Below are 17,942 nucleotides of genomic sequence, written 5' to 3'. Positions count from 1 at the left end.
TCTCTGATGAGTTGAGACCTTTGGTCTGGCTTCACTATGCAAGGATAGTTGATGTGCTGCCTTCGCACTTAACCTCCTGATGTAGGGATGGTATCTGTCGTGGTCAACGATTGTGATCAACACAGGGCAAGGCACAAAGCACTGTGCGTACCAAGGACCCTTAAATCAATTCTACTCTCTTCTTCTCCAATCTGGGGACACTACTCAGCTTGGAATTCTACTTAGGTGACCTTCTCCCTTTATTGTGGGAGCGTTTCTTTGATTCATTTATTCTAATCTTCATATATTTACATATATTTCCTCTTCTTTCCAGTCTTCCTCCCTCTTCTCCCCTTTTATGGTCTTCATATCCACTTTCTTTTTTAAGTCTTGGTTTTATCCCCTTCCATTTTAGGAACAAATGTTAAGTAGAAAATATTAGTATTGGCTGTTGATGTAAGAACTTTATTGTGTAGTAAAGAGACATTCTGATTTTATAAATATTGCAGGACTTTCCCAGTAGAGCCTGAAATGCTTGGAGCTTTAGTCGGCTCCTAGGACTTTGGCCAATAAATCTTACCAAGATGAAATGACCGTTGAGTCACACATTTGCATTTTGTTGTTGCCTTAGGATAAACTTTTATTTTGTACTTTTAATTTTATTGGAAAATAAACCACTTCTGACTCAAGACTCTGGGTTGAAAACTCATTGTACCTTTTCATTATCCATCAGTACCGATAATAATGGTATCTGACCACTAAATAGAGAGGACACCATGTGTCACGTGTTCTTTGATAAGAAAGTCCTTGTTTGTTGTAAAATTAGCCTAACACCTTGCTTTTGCAAAACCCTTCAAATTTCGTATGTTCATGGAAGAAATCATGTATGTGATAGAGCTATCTTTCAACAATTTTTTTAGGATTTATTTTATTTATTTTGAAAACCAGAGTTAGAGAGAGGGAGAGACAGAGAAGGCTCTTTCATCCATTGGTTCACTCTCCAGATCGCTGCAATATCCAAGGCTGGACCAGGCCAAAGCCAGGTGCTTCATCCAGGTCTCGCACATGGGTGCAGGGCCCAAGCACTTGGGCCATCCTCCACTGCTTTACCAGGCCATTATCAGGGAGCTGAATTGGAAGTAGAGCAGCCGGGACACAAACCAGTGCCCAGATGATACACTGGCGCCACAGGCAGACGTTTTACCCACTACACCACAACACAGGCCCCATAACCAAGGGCCATTGTTTGTCACTCTTATGCCTGGCATGCCTTGAACATGGGTGACAGTCACAATGATTGTTAGCAGCTACAGAGGCTGGCTGTGTGACAGTGCAGTAAGCTGTGTGTACACATGGACTAATAAGTGTTTGCTCAGAGTTAAGGGAGCAGAAGAATGGTCACTGCTTCCAGATTCCAGCACACAGCTCTTGACTCAGCTAAGTAAATGGACCTAGAAAATTATTATGGAAATTTCATTATTTTTCCTTTATGAGTTGATTTTGACAAAATCCTTGACATCTCTTAATACTAAATATTTAAATTGAGTTGATACGTTTAAAAAGTACTGTTTTCTGAAGTATTTGATGTTTAATGATGTATTAGTAACTTTACAGCAGACTACAATCCAAGTACAGATCCCATTAATTTCTCTTTGATGTGTTAAGTGGATATTTAATGTAGTTTGTAACAGCATTGTAAGACAAATTCTCTCAAAAACAATGTAAAATCATCCCCATTTAACCTAATATCATTATCATCTAGAGAACACATTAATGATTTGTAATTTTCTGATGATTAAATTTCTTTAAAGTATGGATCTCACATATAATTAGAATAATTTTGCCACTTAAAAAATATTAATTATTCATTGCACCCAAGAATTATATCTGCTTATTCCTTTTATTATAAAAACCATCCTGAATCAACCAACCCATTATAATCACTTTATATCCTCAAGCTGATGAAACAGAAATGGCAAACTATTATGGATTTTATAGCAAGTATCTCCTACAAGTTATACAGCACTAGTAATACATAATTGCTAACATATTGTAAATTATTCAAAACCTAACAAAGGGCATGCTGTTGAGATACTCTCATTTACCCTTGTGCTTCTGGCTGCAAATGTTTAATCATGCTCACAGAGAAACACATACAAACAGATGTTTGTTGGATTTGTGGATTTTTATATCTGACTTCTGTGTTAGTTTCTCTAAAGTTCACAGTTCTTCAAACAGGAGCTGTGTCTTTTGAATGTCACGGTGGTGAGGATAGCACCAACTGGGTAATATTATTATTATTTTTTTAGGGTAGAAAGACAATGTTACCTAAATTCTTTAGGTAATCTGGCTTCTCAGGTATTGGTACCATATTCATTTGATTTATTTAGTGATAAATGTGTTGACTTACAGCCAAACTAAAATGAAGAATCCATATATTCTAAATTAAAGTTTCTCTACAGGCTACAGGCTTTTTATGTACTGCTGAGCAAATATTGTCAGATGTATGTTATTTTTACCATCTTTGTAAAGGCACCCTTCAACTGTGTGTCTTGAAATACTGAGAATATCCCTTACATGTGAAGTACCTGTGACACATGTATACTCTGCCATTGGTTTGGCAATACTGCAAAACACTGACTTTTAGTTTGGAAAATGCCTAAAAGGATTACATGGCCAAATAAAAACAGAATTTTGCTGAGGGATTATAGGAAACTTTACTTTGTATTTATGTTGTTTTAACATAGCATCTGTAATAGAGTAATAAAAATATCTCAAATGTCTTACAACTGCATGCAACATGATATTTTGTGTGTCCTCACTTACCAAGATTGATACTAATCTAGAGATTGCTTGTAACCCTGTTACTCAAGTTCACTTGGCACTGACAAGGACATCTTGTTCCAGAAGCTGCCAGCGCAGCATGGGGTCACTGTGTGGGCCGGGGAGTGGTGCTTGGAAGCTAAGTTTAAGGTGTCTATGTGTGTGTGTTTCCTGGGCAGCACCGGTTCTTCCTGGAGCCTACCAGCAAAGCCATTCCCAGGGCTACGGGTTCATGCACCAGGCCAGCGTGTCATCCATGAGGTCCATACAGCATTCTCCAAATCTAGTAAGTGTCAGTCAGACATACGTCTTCCACTCTGGTTTCATTCTACCTCAAAAACACCGGTAAATACACGTGGAATAGAGGCGAGTTGAATGTTGAGCTTTTTCATGTAAAGATAGGTGGTGATGTGCTGCCGTTTCTACAGTTCTTTCAAAGGGAGCAAGAAATGTCCAGAGTTAAAGCGTTGAAAAAGGAAGGCATTACTAAGCATATTAAAAAAAAAAAAAAAAAGAAAACTTAAAAGGGGTCTGCGAGTAACAATATCCCGATGGCGTCAGTTGCGGTTTTCACTCAGGCCGAGAAAGCACAGATGGGAAGCATCTTCATACAGCTCATGGAAGATATTTATCACAAAACAGCTATGTGTGGATTTCAAAACTTTTTTTTTGCACCAACATAAACTCATCTTTAATTCACTTTTTCTATGTACTCTTTGAAGTACCTTCATATTTGATGGCCACATTAACAAATTAAACCTTTTTTTTTTTTTTGACAGGCAGAGTGGACAGTGAGAGAGAGAGACAGAGAGAAAGATCTTCCTTTTGCCATTGGTTCACCCTCCAATGGCCGCCGCGGCCAGCGCGCTGCGGCCGGCGCACTGCGCTGATCCGAAGCCAGGAGCCAGGCGCTTCCTCCTGGTCTCCCATGGGGTGCAGGGCCCAAGCACTTGGGCCATCCTCCACTGCACTCCCTGGCCACAGCAGAGAGCTGGCCTGGAAGAGGGGCAACCGGGACAGAATCCGGCGCCCCGACCGGGACTAGAACCCGGTGTGCCGGCGCCGCAAGGCGGAGGATTAGCCTAGTGAGCCACAGCGCTGGCTTAAATCTTGACATTTATTAAAATGGCCACAAAAGTGTGAATGACCCAGAGTGGGGAAAAATGTGCCTTCAGATCCCGGCTCTGGAAATCTTGAAGTACTGATGCATCTGCTGAGTGTGGCGTTTGAAACCATCCGATCGCACTCAACATCTTGTGCTCGAACTGCTTCTCCAAGCCTGGGACCTAGCCGCTGGCTGCTTCCTGCACACTTAGAAGCAGGTGGCTCCCTAAGCTACAAGAGGACTTTAATGTCTCTGCCTTTCTTTGTGTCCTGGCCAGTGTCTTCAATTCCATAATGCACTAGATTTTGAGGTTGTGTGATAATTAGTTGAATTCATACCCTGAAGCAAAAGCAAATACAGGAAAACTCAATTTAAAGATTTCCCCTTATGACATTTATATTAAATATACCTCAATATTCATAACATTTATATGCTGAATTTCTGTCACTATGATACAAAAAAACCTATAAAGTCAGTAGATGATGAATTTTTCTTTTCTTAAAATGTATTTTTGAGGCGAAACAAAAATTCTTAGTACTGTTCAAGAAGTCCACGGCCTCTGCTGGGTACCGGGAACTGCCTCCATGGTGGGTTTTGTTCTCTGAAAAATGTGGCTCAGGGGAGACCCTACATCATCTAAGGACACTGGGATTATGTGAAGCTGTTGCCTTTACTGTTCCCAAGCCTACTTTTCCACGGGTTTGCTAAGCTATTTGTGGCTTTTCAAACTGTAATGCCCCCCACCCCATACTGCGCATTTGTTGCTAGGCTGCTTAATTTGCAATCAATCCGACTAGACGGATTTCCAGAAAGAGATGCACTTGCAAATGCTCCTAGCAGTTCCCTTTTGCGTGGGTTAGGCTGGTCGTGCCTGGTATCTGTGGTCATGACCGTCTTGGTGTTCATCGTGTGATCTCTTGTTGCCTTCTCAGAGGACCTACCGGGCCATGTACGACTACAGCGCCCAGGACGAAGACGAGGTCTCCTTCCGAGATGGCGACTACATCGTCAACGTGCAGCCCATCGACGACGGCTGGATGTACGGCACCGTGCAGAGAACGGGCAGAACAGGGATGCTGCCGGCCAATTACATTGAATTTGTTAATTAAGTCTTTCTCCTTGCCCTTTGAGCTTTATTCTAATGTATTCTAAATCTGATCTTTTTAAAAGATAGACGATACTTTTAAGAAAATTTGGCAGTTATTTTACAATAATGTATCCTTACTTTGACAAGTAGACACACAGGTACCAGGAAGAAGGAGGGACTTCTGGGCTGGAGACAGCAGTGTTTTCAGGAATTCCTGTACACAAAATCGTTAATGTCTGCAGACCTGGTGCTGCGAATTGTGTTCGTGGTTTCTTTTGATTGGCTATTGAACCCTTCTGGGGAAATGTATTTTTGTAGACTTATTTAATAGAAGTGTTGATTGTCCCTTCAATGTCATGAGTAATATGAGACTTCTTAGCTGTCACTTTGGAATCATCACCAAGAAGCCAATTCTCTTAATTCAGTAATGCAGCCGATAATTTAAACACTGGTGAGTTTTGGAGTCATTGGGCGATTTCCAGCTCAGGCAAAAATTGCCTAATGCAGTAAATGTAAGCAATGGCAAAATGACAGTTTGGTTAAAATTATATGGACTGGTGGCCTTAGGGACCTAGAAACATCCGCGTGCCCTGGGCTGACCGAGATCTGTTTGTTTCTCATTTGTACCAAGGCGTTCCCCCCTCTCCATCTGCGTTCTCTGGACCCTGTGTAGCCTCAGCTCCACAGAATGTCAGGACCAAGCACCTTCACAGCTACTCTGCAGAGGGGACACTGTGATGTCATCTCTCGTGTTTCCCTAGTAGCCCTGAGCCTGTTGCATGTCCTGTAGGTTCCAGCTTTTGTAACATAGGCAGCTGTCCTGCCCACCCCTGTAATTAAAGAAAAAACCTTGGCTGCTCCTACAGCCCTTCCTCTAGCTGCTGGCTCATCGAATAACATATTTTGAGAAGTTGCTTGAGATTTTCCTGCATTGCACTCTAGTTTTGAAGGATTTACATCTTAGGAAATAACACGTATACTCTAGTAAATAAGTGATCTAGGTGTTTATTGAACAGCTTTCATTAACTTAACACTGCTGTTGATTTAAAAATGAAAATGTTATAGAAACCAGTGGAAAAATGGATTGTGGAATGCATGGGAGTCAAACCCAGCAAACAAAAAGTTAGCAACTCCACCTTGAGATGATGTAGCCTCCGGGTTTGGAAACTGCCAGTCAGATTCTGGCATGGAAATCTAGCCGCTGAAATTGGTCCATCTGAAGACTTCCTGTCCACTTTCCAGCTTTTATTTTCCAAGTCACCTTAAGCAATGAGATAGGAATGTCTGCAGAGATTTTCAGTGTATGCCCCACAGGCTGTCCACTAAGAAAGAAATCCTCGTCATGCTTTGATTTTCGAATAAGTGACTCTGCACACCTCTGCTGTGTTCATAGACATGAGGGCGGCTTTTGCTGGTGGGCCCTGAAATCTCACCTGGAGGCTGCAGTCCAGGTCACTGAGAGGTTGATATGTTTTTCTGGGGGTGCCCCTTCTTGTGACCTGCAACACGGTGGCTTTCATGGAGGGTCTGACCCTGTGGTGAGGATGAAACTGAAAAAGCAAAACTGCTAACTTGTAATCAATTGTATGGGCCACGGGAATGTCTGCCTTATCTGATATTCAAGGAAGTTAGCAGCAGGGTCTGGAAAATATCTTTATTGAGACACTTACTAGTCCAGAGGCCAAAGCTGATTTGCTGACACTTCTGATAAGTTAGCTCAATCCTTTAGAAATTCTGTAGTTTCGTTTGAGAAAAACTCAAAGAGCAAACACTTCATTCCATGAAAGGTTCATCTGCATGACACCGACATAAAATTGAAAAGAGAAAAATTTAGGCAAATAACTAGAGATTTTTTTGGAGGGCATTTTACAGACTACTGATAACCAGCTTGACTGAATTTCTCTCATTGAAATGACGGTCATGACTAAATTGATTAAACCCATATCAGTTCTGATATTTTATACACAAACATGCAAAGACAACTCAACTTGTGATAATTTTACAGAAATCTGTGCATTAAAGTCCCAGGCAATAAGCCTGCCCAGTTTTATTATAAAGTACGTATTTATGTTTCACCCAAGTAGACCACTTTTGGTGTTTATAGAAAAGAGAGAAGTTGTTGATTAAATTTCCAGGCTAAATGTAGGACAGGTACAATTTTTGAGAAACAGCACATTTACAGCACATTTCTAGGAAGCTGAGAGGAGATTGTCCTGAAGCAATGCTTACAATCAGGAAACTTTCCAGAAAGCAGCAGTTTGATATCTCATGTTTTTCTCACCTACTGCTTTCAAAATCATATTCATTCAATGTAAAGTCAATACATATTTGGGGAGTAAGTCTCCTGAATTTTTAAACTGCACAGAATGCTCACATAGCAAGATATTCCTGCTTCTAGCCTTTAGGAATTTGGATCTGATCATAATTTAACTAGAGGGCAATTACTTTACAATAAAGACAGAGGAAGAACAAGACATCGCATGCAGTTGGGTTGTCATTTGATGGTGTTCGCATAGTACTAAAGCTTTGTCAGGATACTAAGCATCTCAGTAGAACAATAAGAAATACACATGTGTAATACCAAAGTGCTATTTTTACAGCCTCATTTTTAAAAACAACCATTCTGGAAACAACGTTTCCAGCTGGCACGTGCCTTCTGTGCACCTTCAGTTTGGCCACAGTTATCTCATACATAACACAGCTAAAGAAGAATTCTAAAACAAGTCTTTAAAAAATGAAGTTATTGAGACTGTAAGTGCCCGAGCACAGAGAGCATGCACCTGATTTTCTAAATGGAATGTGTTCTCAAACCTGACTAAAGCACAAGGGGTAGTTGGATACGCTTTAAAAAGGTTTTGACAACAAAATTGGTTGTAGATCATATCTCTCTTGAGAAAAGTATCACAACAGAGTATCTTGCTTTTGTTGTTTTGTGGTAAATGTTTCTACTAATTCTTGTTCTCTGGAAAGTTTTCTAGTTGTGACCTATTGCGAAATGAATGCTTCATGTCTTCTTGTTACTGTTTGTACATCACAGGGTAACTCAGTTTGAAATATGTATCTGGTTGTCAGCTCTCCGCAGAGGCCGTGTGTCTGACTGCCAGAGACCACACAGGGATGTGTAAGCACAATGCCCACAAGCACCTTGTCTGAGCGAGGCTGGCCTCCGAGCGGCCCCTGGCCTGGCCCTGGCCTGCAGAGGATGAGACTACGGGTCTGCCACACTCTTTCTTTCCTTGCCTCTTTGTGCTGAGCTTTATAGCACTCCGGGAATTGGGAAAACAATGGAAAGAGAGGGTGGAAGCACTAGTGGCACCCCTTATTTTCAGGTTCATGATTTCCCATGGAATGTTTTTAATAAAGAGATAATGTCTATGATCTTTGATAACATAGCCCTATACAAAGTGGACATAGTTTATACCAAAATTATAGTAATAGATACATAAAAAAAGAGGTGCCTTTTTGATTACCCTGTTTATCTATTATGGTCTTGGGAAGAAAACTAAATGAGCAAACTTCTGCCTATTATTCTATAGGAATATTTTATTATACATGATGGGTATTTTTGTGGTGGGGTTGGGGAATGCTCCTGCGAGGTATTAATGGTGGTAGCTAATTGTATTGTATTTTAACTCTAAAGGTTTAGAACTTTAGAAAATGTTGGCTTCTTCCATCGATTTCTGAAAGGTTCTTTATGGATTAATATATAGCTGAGATATGGAGACATTAACTTTAGGTTTGGGGTTTGAAATACTAGTGTAAGAGAATAATTTTGTTAGAAGGCTGAATTCGCTATGTAAGATGAATTTCACCTAATACGTTAATTATACCTTAGCTATTTGCTTCTGATAATCTAAAGTGGCTAGATTGCTGATGTTTTGGGTAATGTGACATGGAGATGAGATAGCTTTCATTGAGCAAGTAGCTGTGTAAACTCGATGAAGGATGCTAAAATGAGAGTCTCTTTCTGAAGTAACCCACAAGGGCCCTTTCCAATTTCAACTGTTGATGATCAAGAATGTCAAGACCTCATATGAGACCTCTGTGGTCGTCGTTCCGTGATGCTCACACTACTAGAATCCACAAGCCTGGAAAGATCCCCAGGCAAATTTTCTCCCCAGTTGTCCACATTACTTTGGTAGATTTGTGGGAATTCCATATGCTTTTTGTGTTTGATAATATGGTATTCAGTTTGCATAGTATCTGCGTCTTTGTAATCCAGTCGCTGTTGAGAACGATTTGCTTTAAAGGAAAAGAGAAAACTGTATCACAGTCCCATTCTCCAGCGTCCATATAATCAGCTGCTACACATTTTGGGAAGCAGCACCAAGTATGTGACAGGCATGATACAGAACTGTTGGCCTTTGACCTGTGATAAAAATGCAAAATCGCACCATTTTCTCCTTCGAAATATGTAGAATTGTGGTTGATGATAAATGTGCAAGACTGTACTAACATTGAGAACCTAACAGTTTTGAAGAAAACATTCAAAATGCTTTTCAAATGAAGGGGCTTACAGAATGATACAATGTTCTTAACATAATTTGGCTTTTGTTATGCAAATTGTTAACACCAGCTATTAAAATATATTTTAGTAGAAATGCTTTAATTCATGTTTTTTTCCTCTACACTGTGAATCTTTAAGCCTTGGTGGACTAGAGCAACATCATGCTGTCCAAAGGACTAACCTATGCAAACTAGTTCACATTTTAGTGGATGTCACAGTAGACGTGTAATGAGACATTATTTCCCCCTGCATAATGTACAATGGCATTGAAATTACACATTTAGCCCAGCATCATGTATGTATAGTACAGTCACTCACAGACCCTTCAAGGCTATCATAATCATTAGTATTAGTATTCATGTAAAAGCAAATCCATGATTTTTCAATGGAAGAGACTTGAACGATGTGAGAAGGACAATGAGCGATGGGCTCGTCGGCCATGGCTTTTGTGTGGTCCCTGTAGGTGGTCTCCTATGATAGAACTGTGTTCTCAGATGCACTCTCTTCAGGGTCTTAAAAGTTGGTGTCTTTTTCTGTATTTGTAAAACATTATAATGCATTAATTTCCTATCTCTACACATCTGGTTTGCTTAAATAAATGCAGGATGTAACAAAGTGGTTCTGCTTCTTGGTTCTCACCATGGGTCCTTGGAACATGGGTTGTGAGGTGCAGGTAATGAACCTCAACAGTATCCTGGGTATTAGGATTCTCGTGACAGTTCCCATCAAATCTGTCAGAGGCACGTGCTGGCTTTCATGCATCTCTACTGGTGAGTCATTCAAATGTGTTTTCCTCCCCAAAATGAGCTTAGTTTTATGTGATAATAATATTATGTAGTTTCAAGCTCAGTATATTTCTGTGTACTGCAATAATACATCATTATAGGTGACTTCTTTTAGAAACAAATTCCTCATATGTTCTCAACAGTACAATCCTAATTTCTTTATATTCATAAGAGGAAATAAACACCTTGGAGCAGAGAATAAAAAAGCACAATTTGAGTCTATGAAATGGGAAGATACTGTTAAGCTAAGAAGGACTCACTTATCATAGAACATAATTACTTTTTCCCCTAATTTTCTTATAACTGAAAAAAGTGATCCCCAGTTTTGCCCTCGTATTGAGACTTAGATCTTAGCCTGTATTGTTTTGTAAAAGTCTTCATTTGGTGCATATTTCTTCTTTATTGTCAACTGATACACTTGACAGCTGACCCCTATTCCTAGAATAAAGATTGCTTCCAAATGTTGAATTTTTTAAATTCAGCAGTCTAAAATGAATATATTTATAATAGTGGTAAACATACTCATGATATTGAAATTACAAAATAGAACAGCTCTTTATTTGAAAAATTTACTATCTTTTTCACTAAGGCTCAACTCCCACTCCCAATCCCTCTACCCCCTCCAGAATCTGGGCCACAGAGGAAATGAACTTAGGAAGAATTATTTTCTGACCTAAAATAATCTAGACTTAGAACACTCTATGATTGTATTCTTCTAACTTAAAGTATTATGAAATTAGTTTTATAGGTAATTGAGACATGGTAACCACCAAAAGCTTATTACCAAAATAACTTTCTACAAAAATACTCAGACACAATACATTGAAAAGTAGATGAAAGGAAAGTTTCGTTCCTTTATGTAATGTGCTTCTCCTACACAGAAAGATTGAATACGACTTTTGTGATAGCAGAAAGCTGGCCGTGGTCCAAGCGTGAACTCGGCCCCTTTCTGTGGTTGCAAGCAGAATTCTCAGGCCTTTGTCCATTGTATTTGTATTTGGGAGCAGCAGAGTTCTGATGAAAAAAAATAGAACAAGAAAATGGGTTTTAAGTGGTGGAAAATCAATGAGAACAAAGGGCCCAGTGGCTGGTTTTCTGTTTATACCATGGCATTTTGATCTTCATGTGTATCTTCCTCTCTTTCTTCCTTTCTTCATCCTTCTCCCCTCGCCCCCTTTTTTGAGTACCAAACAAGAAATAGAATTAGAGACAGAGAAATGAGCAAAATCTGAACTGCTGTGTTTTGACTTGAGAAAACAGGAAACGTATCTGCATCCCTACCTGAATGATCGTCTTGCTTTGTAAATGAACTCACTTCTGATTCCTGACCCAGGGCAGCTACACTTCTTGTCTTCTTCCAGGAGGTTGCTGTCTTCAGGCCGCATGGCTCAAATTGGTTTTTGTTCTACATGGATAGCTGTATCGCATCCCGCGAGATGCCATGTCTCTGGTCACAGCTGACTGCATCAAGGTGATCCAAAGGTCTTCACAAGAGCTTTGCGCAGGGATTGTGCCTTTACCTGCTCACGTCTCCCTCCTCACTGTGTAGAGCAGGTCAGTTAACTGCTTGTGTTAGTAAAAACGAAAAGGCATACAGAAGGAAAACAGGAGGAAGCATCAGCCAGGAATGAGCAGAAGAATAAGAGAAAGCCACGAGATGAGGCTGGGATATTTAGGAAGAATAAAATATACAGTAGATGATTGGTAGTGACAAGAATCAGAATGGATCTCGATGGTGGCCACGTAGGACTACGGACTGTGCTGCTGAGCCCATTCCAGATGTGTGAGTTCATCCACCAGTGGCCTCTGCTGTGCCTCTCTGTATATAGTGTCCCTTGTGGAGCTGAATCCTGTGCTCCTTCCCACCTTTGCACATAAACCTGCTAATCCTTGAGGTGGTTTTGAGCGGCTCTTTGTGCCTCCCAATCACAGTAGCTCAACCCACAGAGCCCCCACATATGTCCACTGTTGCAAAATGCAAGTTTCATGTTTTTAATTTATCTCCAGTGGATTATGTGACAGAATAAATCATTTTGACAAGGAATACACTTCATGAGTGGTGGGAAGATCTGCAAAATGTCCTTTCCAAAAAAATATTCAGTAGCAAATATGATTGCAATGCCAATCACATTATCACAGGTAAAATATCATAAGGTTATCTGCAATTTTATTTTTTGTTTCATGGACTGTTGAAAATCAGTGTGCAGTTAGAAAGTTGTTTCCTTGGATCCTGTGAAGAATATCAAGAATTAATATCAAATACATTTTTAAAATGCATGAATGACCTGAGTAGATATTTCTCAAAAAAAAAGATATACAAACAACCACCAAGTATATGAAAAAGGCCCAACATCACATCAGGGCACTACAAATCAAAATCACAATGAGATCATCTCACTCAGAATGGCTATTACCAGAAAGACAAAAAAAAATGCTAGCAAGGATGCAAAGACAGTGGAACTCTCATACACTGTTGGTGGGGATGAAAATGAAAATTAGTACAGCCTTTAGGAAAACAGTATGAAGATTCCTCAGAAAATCTAGAAATCAAACTACCCTATGTTCCAGCTTTTCGTACTATTAGGTATCTATCCAATGGAAATAGCAAGTTGAAGAGACATTTGCCCATGCATGTTTTTTTGCAACACTATTTAAAATAACCAGAGTGTGGAATCAACTTAGGTATCTGTCGATGGATGAATGGGTTAGGAAGATGTGTGTGTGTGTAATTTAACCCCCCCCCCCCATGTGTCATTTGCAGCTACAAGGGTAGAACTGGAGGATATTGTGTGAAGTGGAGTAAGCACAGAAAGAAAAATACATGTTCTCACTTCTATGTGGAAACTAGAGTTGATTTCCAAGAAGTAGAGAATCGAGGAGGGCTTACCAGACCTGAGGAAGGTGTCGCCGTGTCCAGGGTTACTCTTGGGTGGGAGGAATGACTTGACGTTCTGGAGCACGGTAGAACTGTGCTTGACAATAGTTAATTGAGCATTTCAGAATAGCTACTAAAGAGGATTTTAGACGTTCCTGGTACAAAAATATTTATGTTTGAGTTGATAAATATGCCAGTTACCCTCATCATCACACATAGCATCCCGTAAATATGTACTTTAACTTTTATCAGTAGAGATGTACAAAGAAAGGATGGGGGGGTAGTTTGGAGAATGTCTTCATTGTTTTCTAAGTGTTTGGCATAAAAGTAGAGGGAGAGTGCCATAGGCTTGGGTGTTAGGGGCTAAACACTGAACTGTTACTGCCCATCCTGATTAAGAAATAACTGAATTCTTCCAGGCTTACTCAGTGTTAGCTCTTTATTAAGGTGGAAGAACCAGTAGAAGTAATTTATTCATTGCAAATCTGTTTCTTCAGTGTTTACTTGATTGAAGGCAGTGAACACACTTTCTCACACAATGCTCATGGTGGGAAGGGAAGATGGGTATCAAACCACGAATTATCTCCTAACCCAAGTCTTTACTTAATTGCAGTTTAAGAGATGCCATGAGAGGGAAGCCCAGTACACCCTGGGTTCTGGTTGCCAGGAGTGATCTTAGGCTGGAGATGGGATGGCAAGAGATACTTCCCTGAAGAGCTGCTATCTGAACTGAGCTCAGAGCTGCCTGGGGAGTGGGCCGTGGCCATCCAGGGGTCAGGGGCGCGGGAAGATGTAGTCACTAGCAGTCAGCAACAGAACTACTCCAGTCTTCTCTCAAATTTACTTAACTTCAGCAGCAATGACAGATATCCTTATTTTTAACAAAATTAAATTCTTCATAGATGAAAGTCAGGATGTGCATTTGCATGAGTTTGTGTGGATGTGTGCCCTTTTGTTCCAACTTCTTCCATTTTTAAAGGATTCAGCAGGTTGCAGAGTGGGTTCTGTAAACACAGTTTCGCAGATGTGGAATACTTCACTTCCATTTTTGGATAATTGGTCACTCAGAGGCTCTCCTGTGTCCGTCCTTCTCCCTGAATGTGTTTGGAAAGTGTGTGCCTGCTGGGGTTACCAGAACACAGTGAGCCCAGAACCCACTGATCCCAGGGCTATGCTCTCCTGTTTGAGCTTCTTCAGATTTGGAACTTGTCCTCCCCTCTAATACGCGACCTGAGTTAGATACGCTACATGCACCAGGCAATGTGGGGAAAATGATTGACAAAGCAGGAAAATTGTGAGCAATTGTTGAGAGCACTTCCTTGCTTGGTGGTTATTCAAGGCTTTGTTGTAGAATCCAAGCAAGGATACTGCAATGTCTGCATCCCGTAAAGGCCTGAAGTATGTTTGTACGTTTATTTATTTATTTTTTATTTTTTTGACAGGCAGAGTGGACAGTGAGAGAGAGAGAGAGACAGAGAGAAAGGTCTTCCTTTGCCATTGGTTCACCCTCCAATGGCCGCCGAGGCCAGCGCACCGCGCTGATCCGATGGTAGGAGCCAGGTACTTATCCTGGTCTCCCATGGGGTGCAGGGCCCAAGGACTTGGGCCATCCTCCACTGCACTCCCTGGCCACAGCAGAGAGCTGGCCTGGAAGAGGGTCAACCGGGACAGAATCCGGTGCCCCGACCGGGACTGGAACCCGGTGTGCCAGCGCCACAAGGCGGAGGATTAGCCTAGTGAGCCACGGCGCTGGCTTGTATGTTTTATCTTATGCCATGTAAATGAATGATCATATTTTGGACATATTTGATTCCTCTAATCGATGCCTAGGAATAGGCTTCTTGTGGGATCACTTGTTCACATACAGATATTGCTTATACAGGTTTTTTTTTTTTTTTTTAGAAAGAAATGTTTTGAATTCCATAAGGGTACCAGATAAAGTGATGTCTGGACCTCCGCTTTGTTTGGTATATTACCTTTTAAAAATTTTTAAAGGATAGCTCTGATGCTGCACTCGCTGTAGGGTCACGTTTACATTGTAACACACAATTTCTTGTGTGGACAAACCGGGTCCCTATTGGCTTATGTTCATTGTAGGGGATAAGGAGAAGAGGAGCCCAAGACCCTTGCAGGACAGACTTAGTTTGTGGGACTCACCCACAAAACCTCCCTCTAGGAGTGTCCCTGCAGCAGCCCTGGTGAGCCCACAGGTTCCTCCCTGCCTGTACCCTCCTCCAGTTGGAAGCACGAGGGGCCATAGAGGACTTCTCCACTCTTCATGGTTTATGTGCGGAGACACATGGGGAGTCAGGGGTGGCCCCTACAGTGATTTATTTGCAAACAGGCAAACAAAAAAATGCTAATAGTTTGAGAACAACAAATTATACTCTGCTGGCTCCTTAGAATGATCACAAAATGACACTTAAATATATTTAGAACCTTATATAGGACCTGCCTGGTCTTCATGTAAGTTACTTTGATGATCCGTGAGACCCTACAGTGGGCGTTTCATAAGTAGAACCCTTAAGAATTTGACAGCTCCATTGTCGTTACATTCACACACAGGTCTAGATTGTGTGCCATGGGGGTTATCTGCAGTGAGAAGTTGTAGGGCCAGAGATGACCACTGCAGGTAAGTGAATCCCTGTGGGAAAGGAACCTGGGGATTTCTGAGGCCAAGGCAGAGCTGACGCTCTCAACGCCTCACTTGGATGAAAAATTCAAGTTTTTTCTATCTTCAAGCAGAATTTGATCCTTCAAAGTTATTTCAGTTTTCAGAAATAGGATCTCTCTGTGTGGCTCTCAATGATCTGATCTTTGTGGTTCGGTGATGGCCACAAAATAATTCTGCACCTGGTTTTGCAGCTTAGCTGTTGCTGATTTGGAAGCGTCTGGAAATGTGAGAACCAGTCTCGTGGGAATGCAGAAATTGGGATACGTTCTTTGATTTAAAGATCATATGACACTTCAGGTTTTATGTAACATGTTTATTTGAAAGAGTAACAGAGAGAGAGAGAGAGAGAGAGAGAGAGAGAGAGAGAGCGAGAGCTCCCATCCTCTAATCTCCAAGTGGTTGTAATGGCCTGAGCTGGGCCAGTCCGAAGTCTGGATGGAACTCCATCTGAGTCTCCTACATGGGTTGCAGGAGCGAAGGATTATCTGTTTATTGCCCAGGCATATCAGCAGTGAGCTGGATCAAAAGTGGAGCAGCTGGGGATTCCAACTGGCACTTTGATAGAGGATTGTGGCTCCATCCATGCTGTACCACAGTGCTGGCCCCTATAGTAGTTTTTTTTTTTTTTTTTTTTTTTTTTTTTTTTTTTTTAGGTCCAAGAAAGCCAGGGACGTTGGTGCAGACACTATGGGACTATGGGTTTGTTTGATAGTTGGGTGGTGCCACGCTACTCAGGGCATGCAGTTTTGGCTGGCTGAGGGTCTCACCTTCCAGGATCATTATACCCAGAGGCTTCCAGGTGAATAGGGACTTTCAGTTCTCGCCCAGCTTCAGCGACACAGGCCCCATTGTGCCATTTTACATTGTAAGACAAGGGCCTGAGAAGTTTGGTGACTCTAGTTAAACAGCACGTGCCTGGAAGGCTGGATGGAAACCTGTGTGTGTCACTGTGTCTATGCTTCTCCGTGTGCCCCAAGTTCACTTTCACTGGGGGGAAGAGAATGAGAGCCTGCCTGACGTGGCCTTTCCTGTTCCGTGAATGTCCCAGTGGGGGCTCTGTGGCAGCGCAGCTCTAATCACCCAGGAGTATCCGGGAGGCTGCCTGACTTTGGTCCCGAAACCACAGCAAGCTTTGGAGTGGCAGCAGTGCGGACGCGTGTTGCAGGTTAGGCAGTCAGTATCTCATTGCCTTGAAGATGCCGCAAGCAGAACGTAAGACAAGCACAGGGGCTTCATGGTGCCAGCAGAAGTCAGAATTTGTTCTCCTGCTCCACGCCCACTCCTTTCTTCTCCCAGAAAGACTGGACTAAGCCACTATCACTCCCAACTCCGGCCTCTCGTAAGCTGGTGGTTAGCCTGCCTCAGGCCTTCTCATCTGTTTTAATGTCATTTGTCACTGACATTTCTTAGGCACCGCAGTATACCCCACGTGGGATGCCAGCAGGGTTCAGAGTCGGACCATAGGATAGATTTGTGACGAGGTGTGAGCAATCAGCCCCTCCCAGCTGTGCGTCCCATTGTGTCCGTGCTTTTTCCTTCCTGTATCGTCCCTTCAGATTTTCAAAGCATGTGTTGATTACAACTTAAAGGAATCCATCCTCACTGTAGAACTTTCAGAAGAATACAGCAAAGGAAATAATCATGTACAAACTATCTGAAGTGACAGTGTTGGTGCACATCCTTGCATGGTATTATGCATACTGGGGGGGGGGGTGTCTTAAAAACATCATGGAAGGGGCCATTGTCACGGTGTAGTAAGCTAAGCATCTGCCTGCAGCACTGGTATCCCATATGGGCACCAGTTTGAGTCCTGGATCTGATCTGGCTTTCTGCTATGGCCTGTGAGGGCAGTGGAAGATGGCCAAGTGCTTGGGCCCCTGCACCCATGTGGGTGACCCAGAAGAAGCTCCTGGCTCCTGGCTTCAGATCAACCCAGCTCTGGCCATTATGGCCATTTGGGGAGTGAACCAGCAGATGGAAGACCTTTCTCTCTGTCTCTCCCTCTCTCTTTCAGTAGCTCACCTCTCAAATAAATAAATAAAATCTTAAAAAAAAGTTCATGGAAAATATGAATTATGAAAAAAAGCAAGGATTTCAAAGTTTTCCC

The 17,942-nt window shown here is 41.7% G+C and overlaps 1 protein-coding gene across 6 annotated transcripts in view; it reads left to right on the top strand.

Moving 5' to 3' along the window:
- Positions 1 to 10,116, top strand: part of NEBL (nebulette) — a 403,673-nt gene extending 393,557 nt beyond the window's left edge. For all 6 annotated transcript variants that reach the window (XM_070055473.1, XM_070055474.1, XM_051821440.2 and 3 more), the window contains 2 exons: positions 2,982 to 3,088; positions 4,840 to 10,116. In XM_070055473.1, coding sequence (XP_069911574.1) covers positions 2,982 to 3,088; positions 4,840 to 5,016 — 284 coding nt within the window. In that variant the 3' untranslated portion in view covers positions 5,017 to 10,116. The remainder of the gene's footprint in view (positions 1 to 2,981; positions 3,089 to 4,839) is intronic.
- The last annotated feature ends 7,826 nt before the right edge of the window (positions 10,117 to 17,942 follow it).

Source organism: Oryctolagus cuniculus, chromosome 13 (assembly GCF_964237555.1).
Source record: "Oryctolagus cuniculus chromosome 13, mOryCun1.1, whole genome shotgun sequence".
NCBI lineage: Eukaryota > Metazoa > Chordata > Mammalia > Lagomorpha > Leporidae > Oryctolagus > Oryctolagus cuniculus.
Note: the sequence above shows the minus strand (reverse complement) of the source record. Positions and strands in the feature narration are given on the sequence as shown.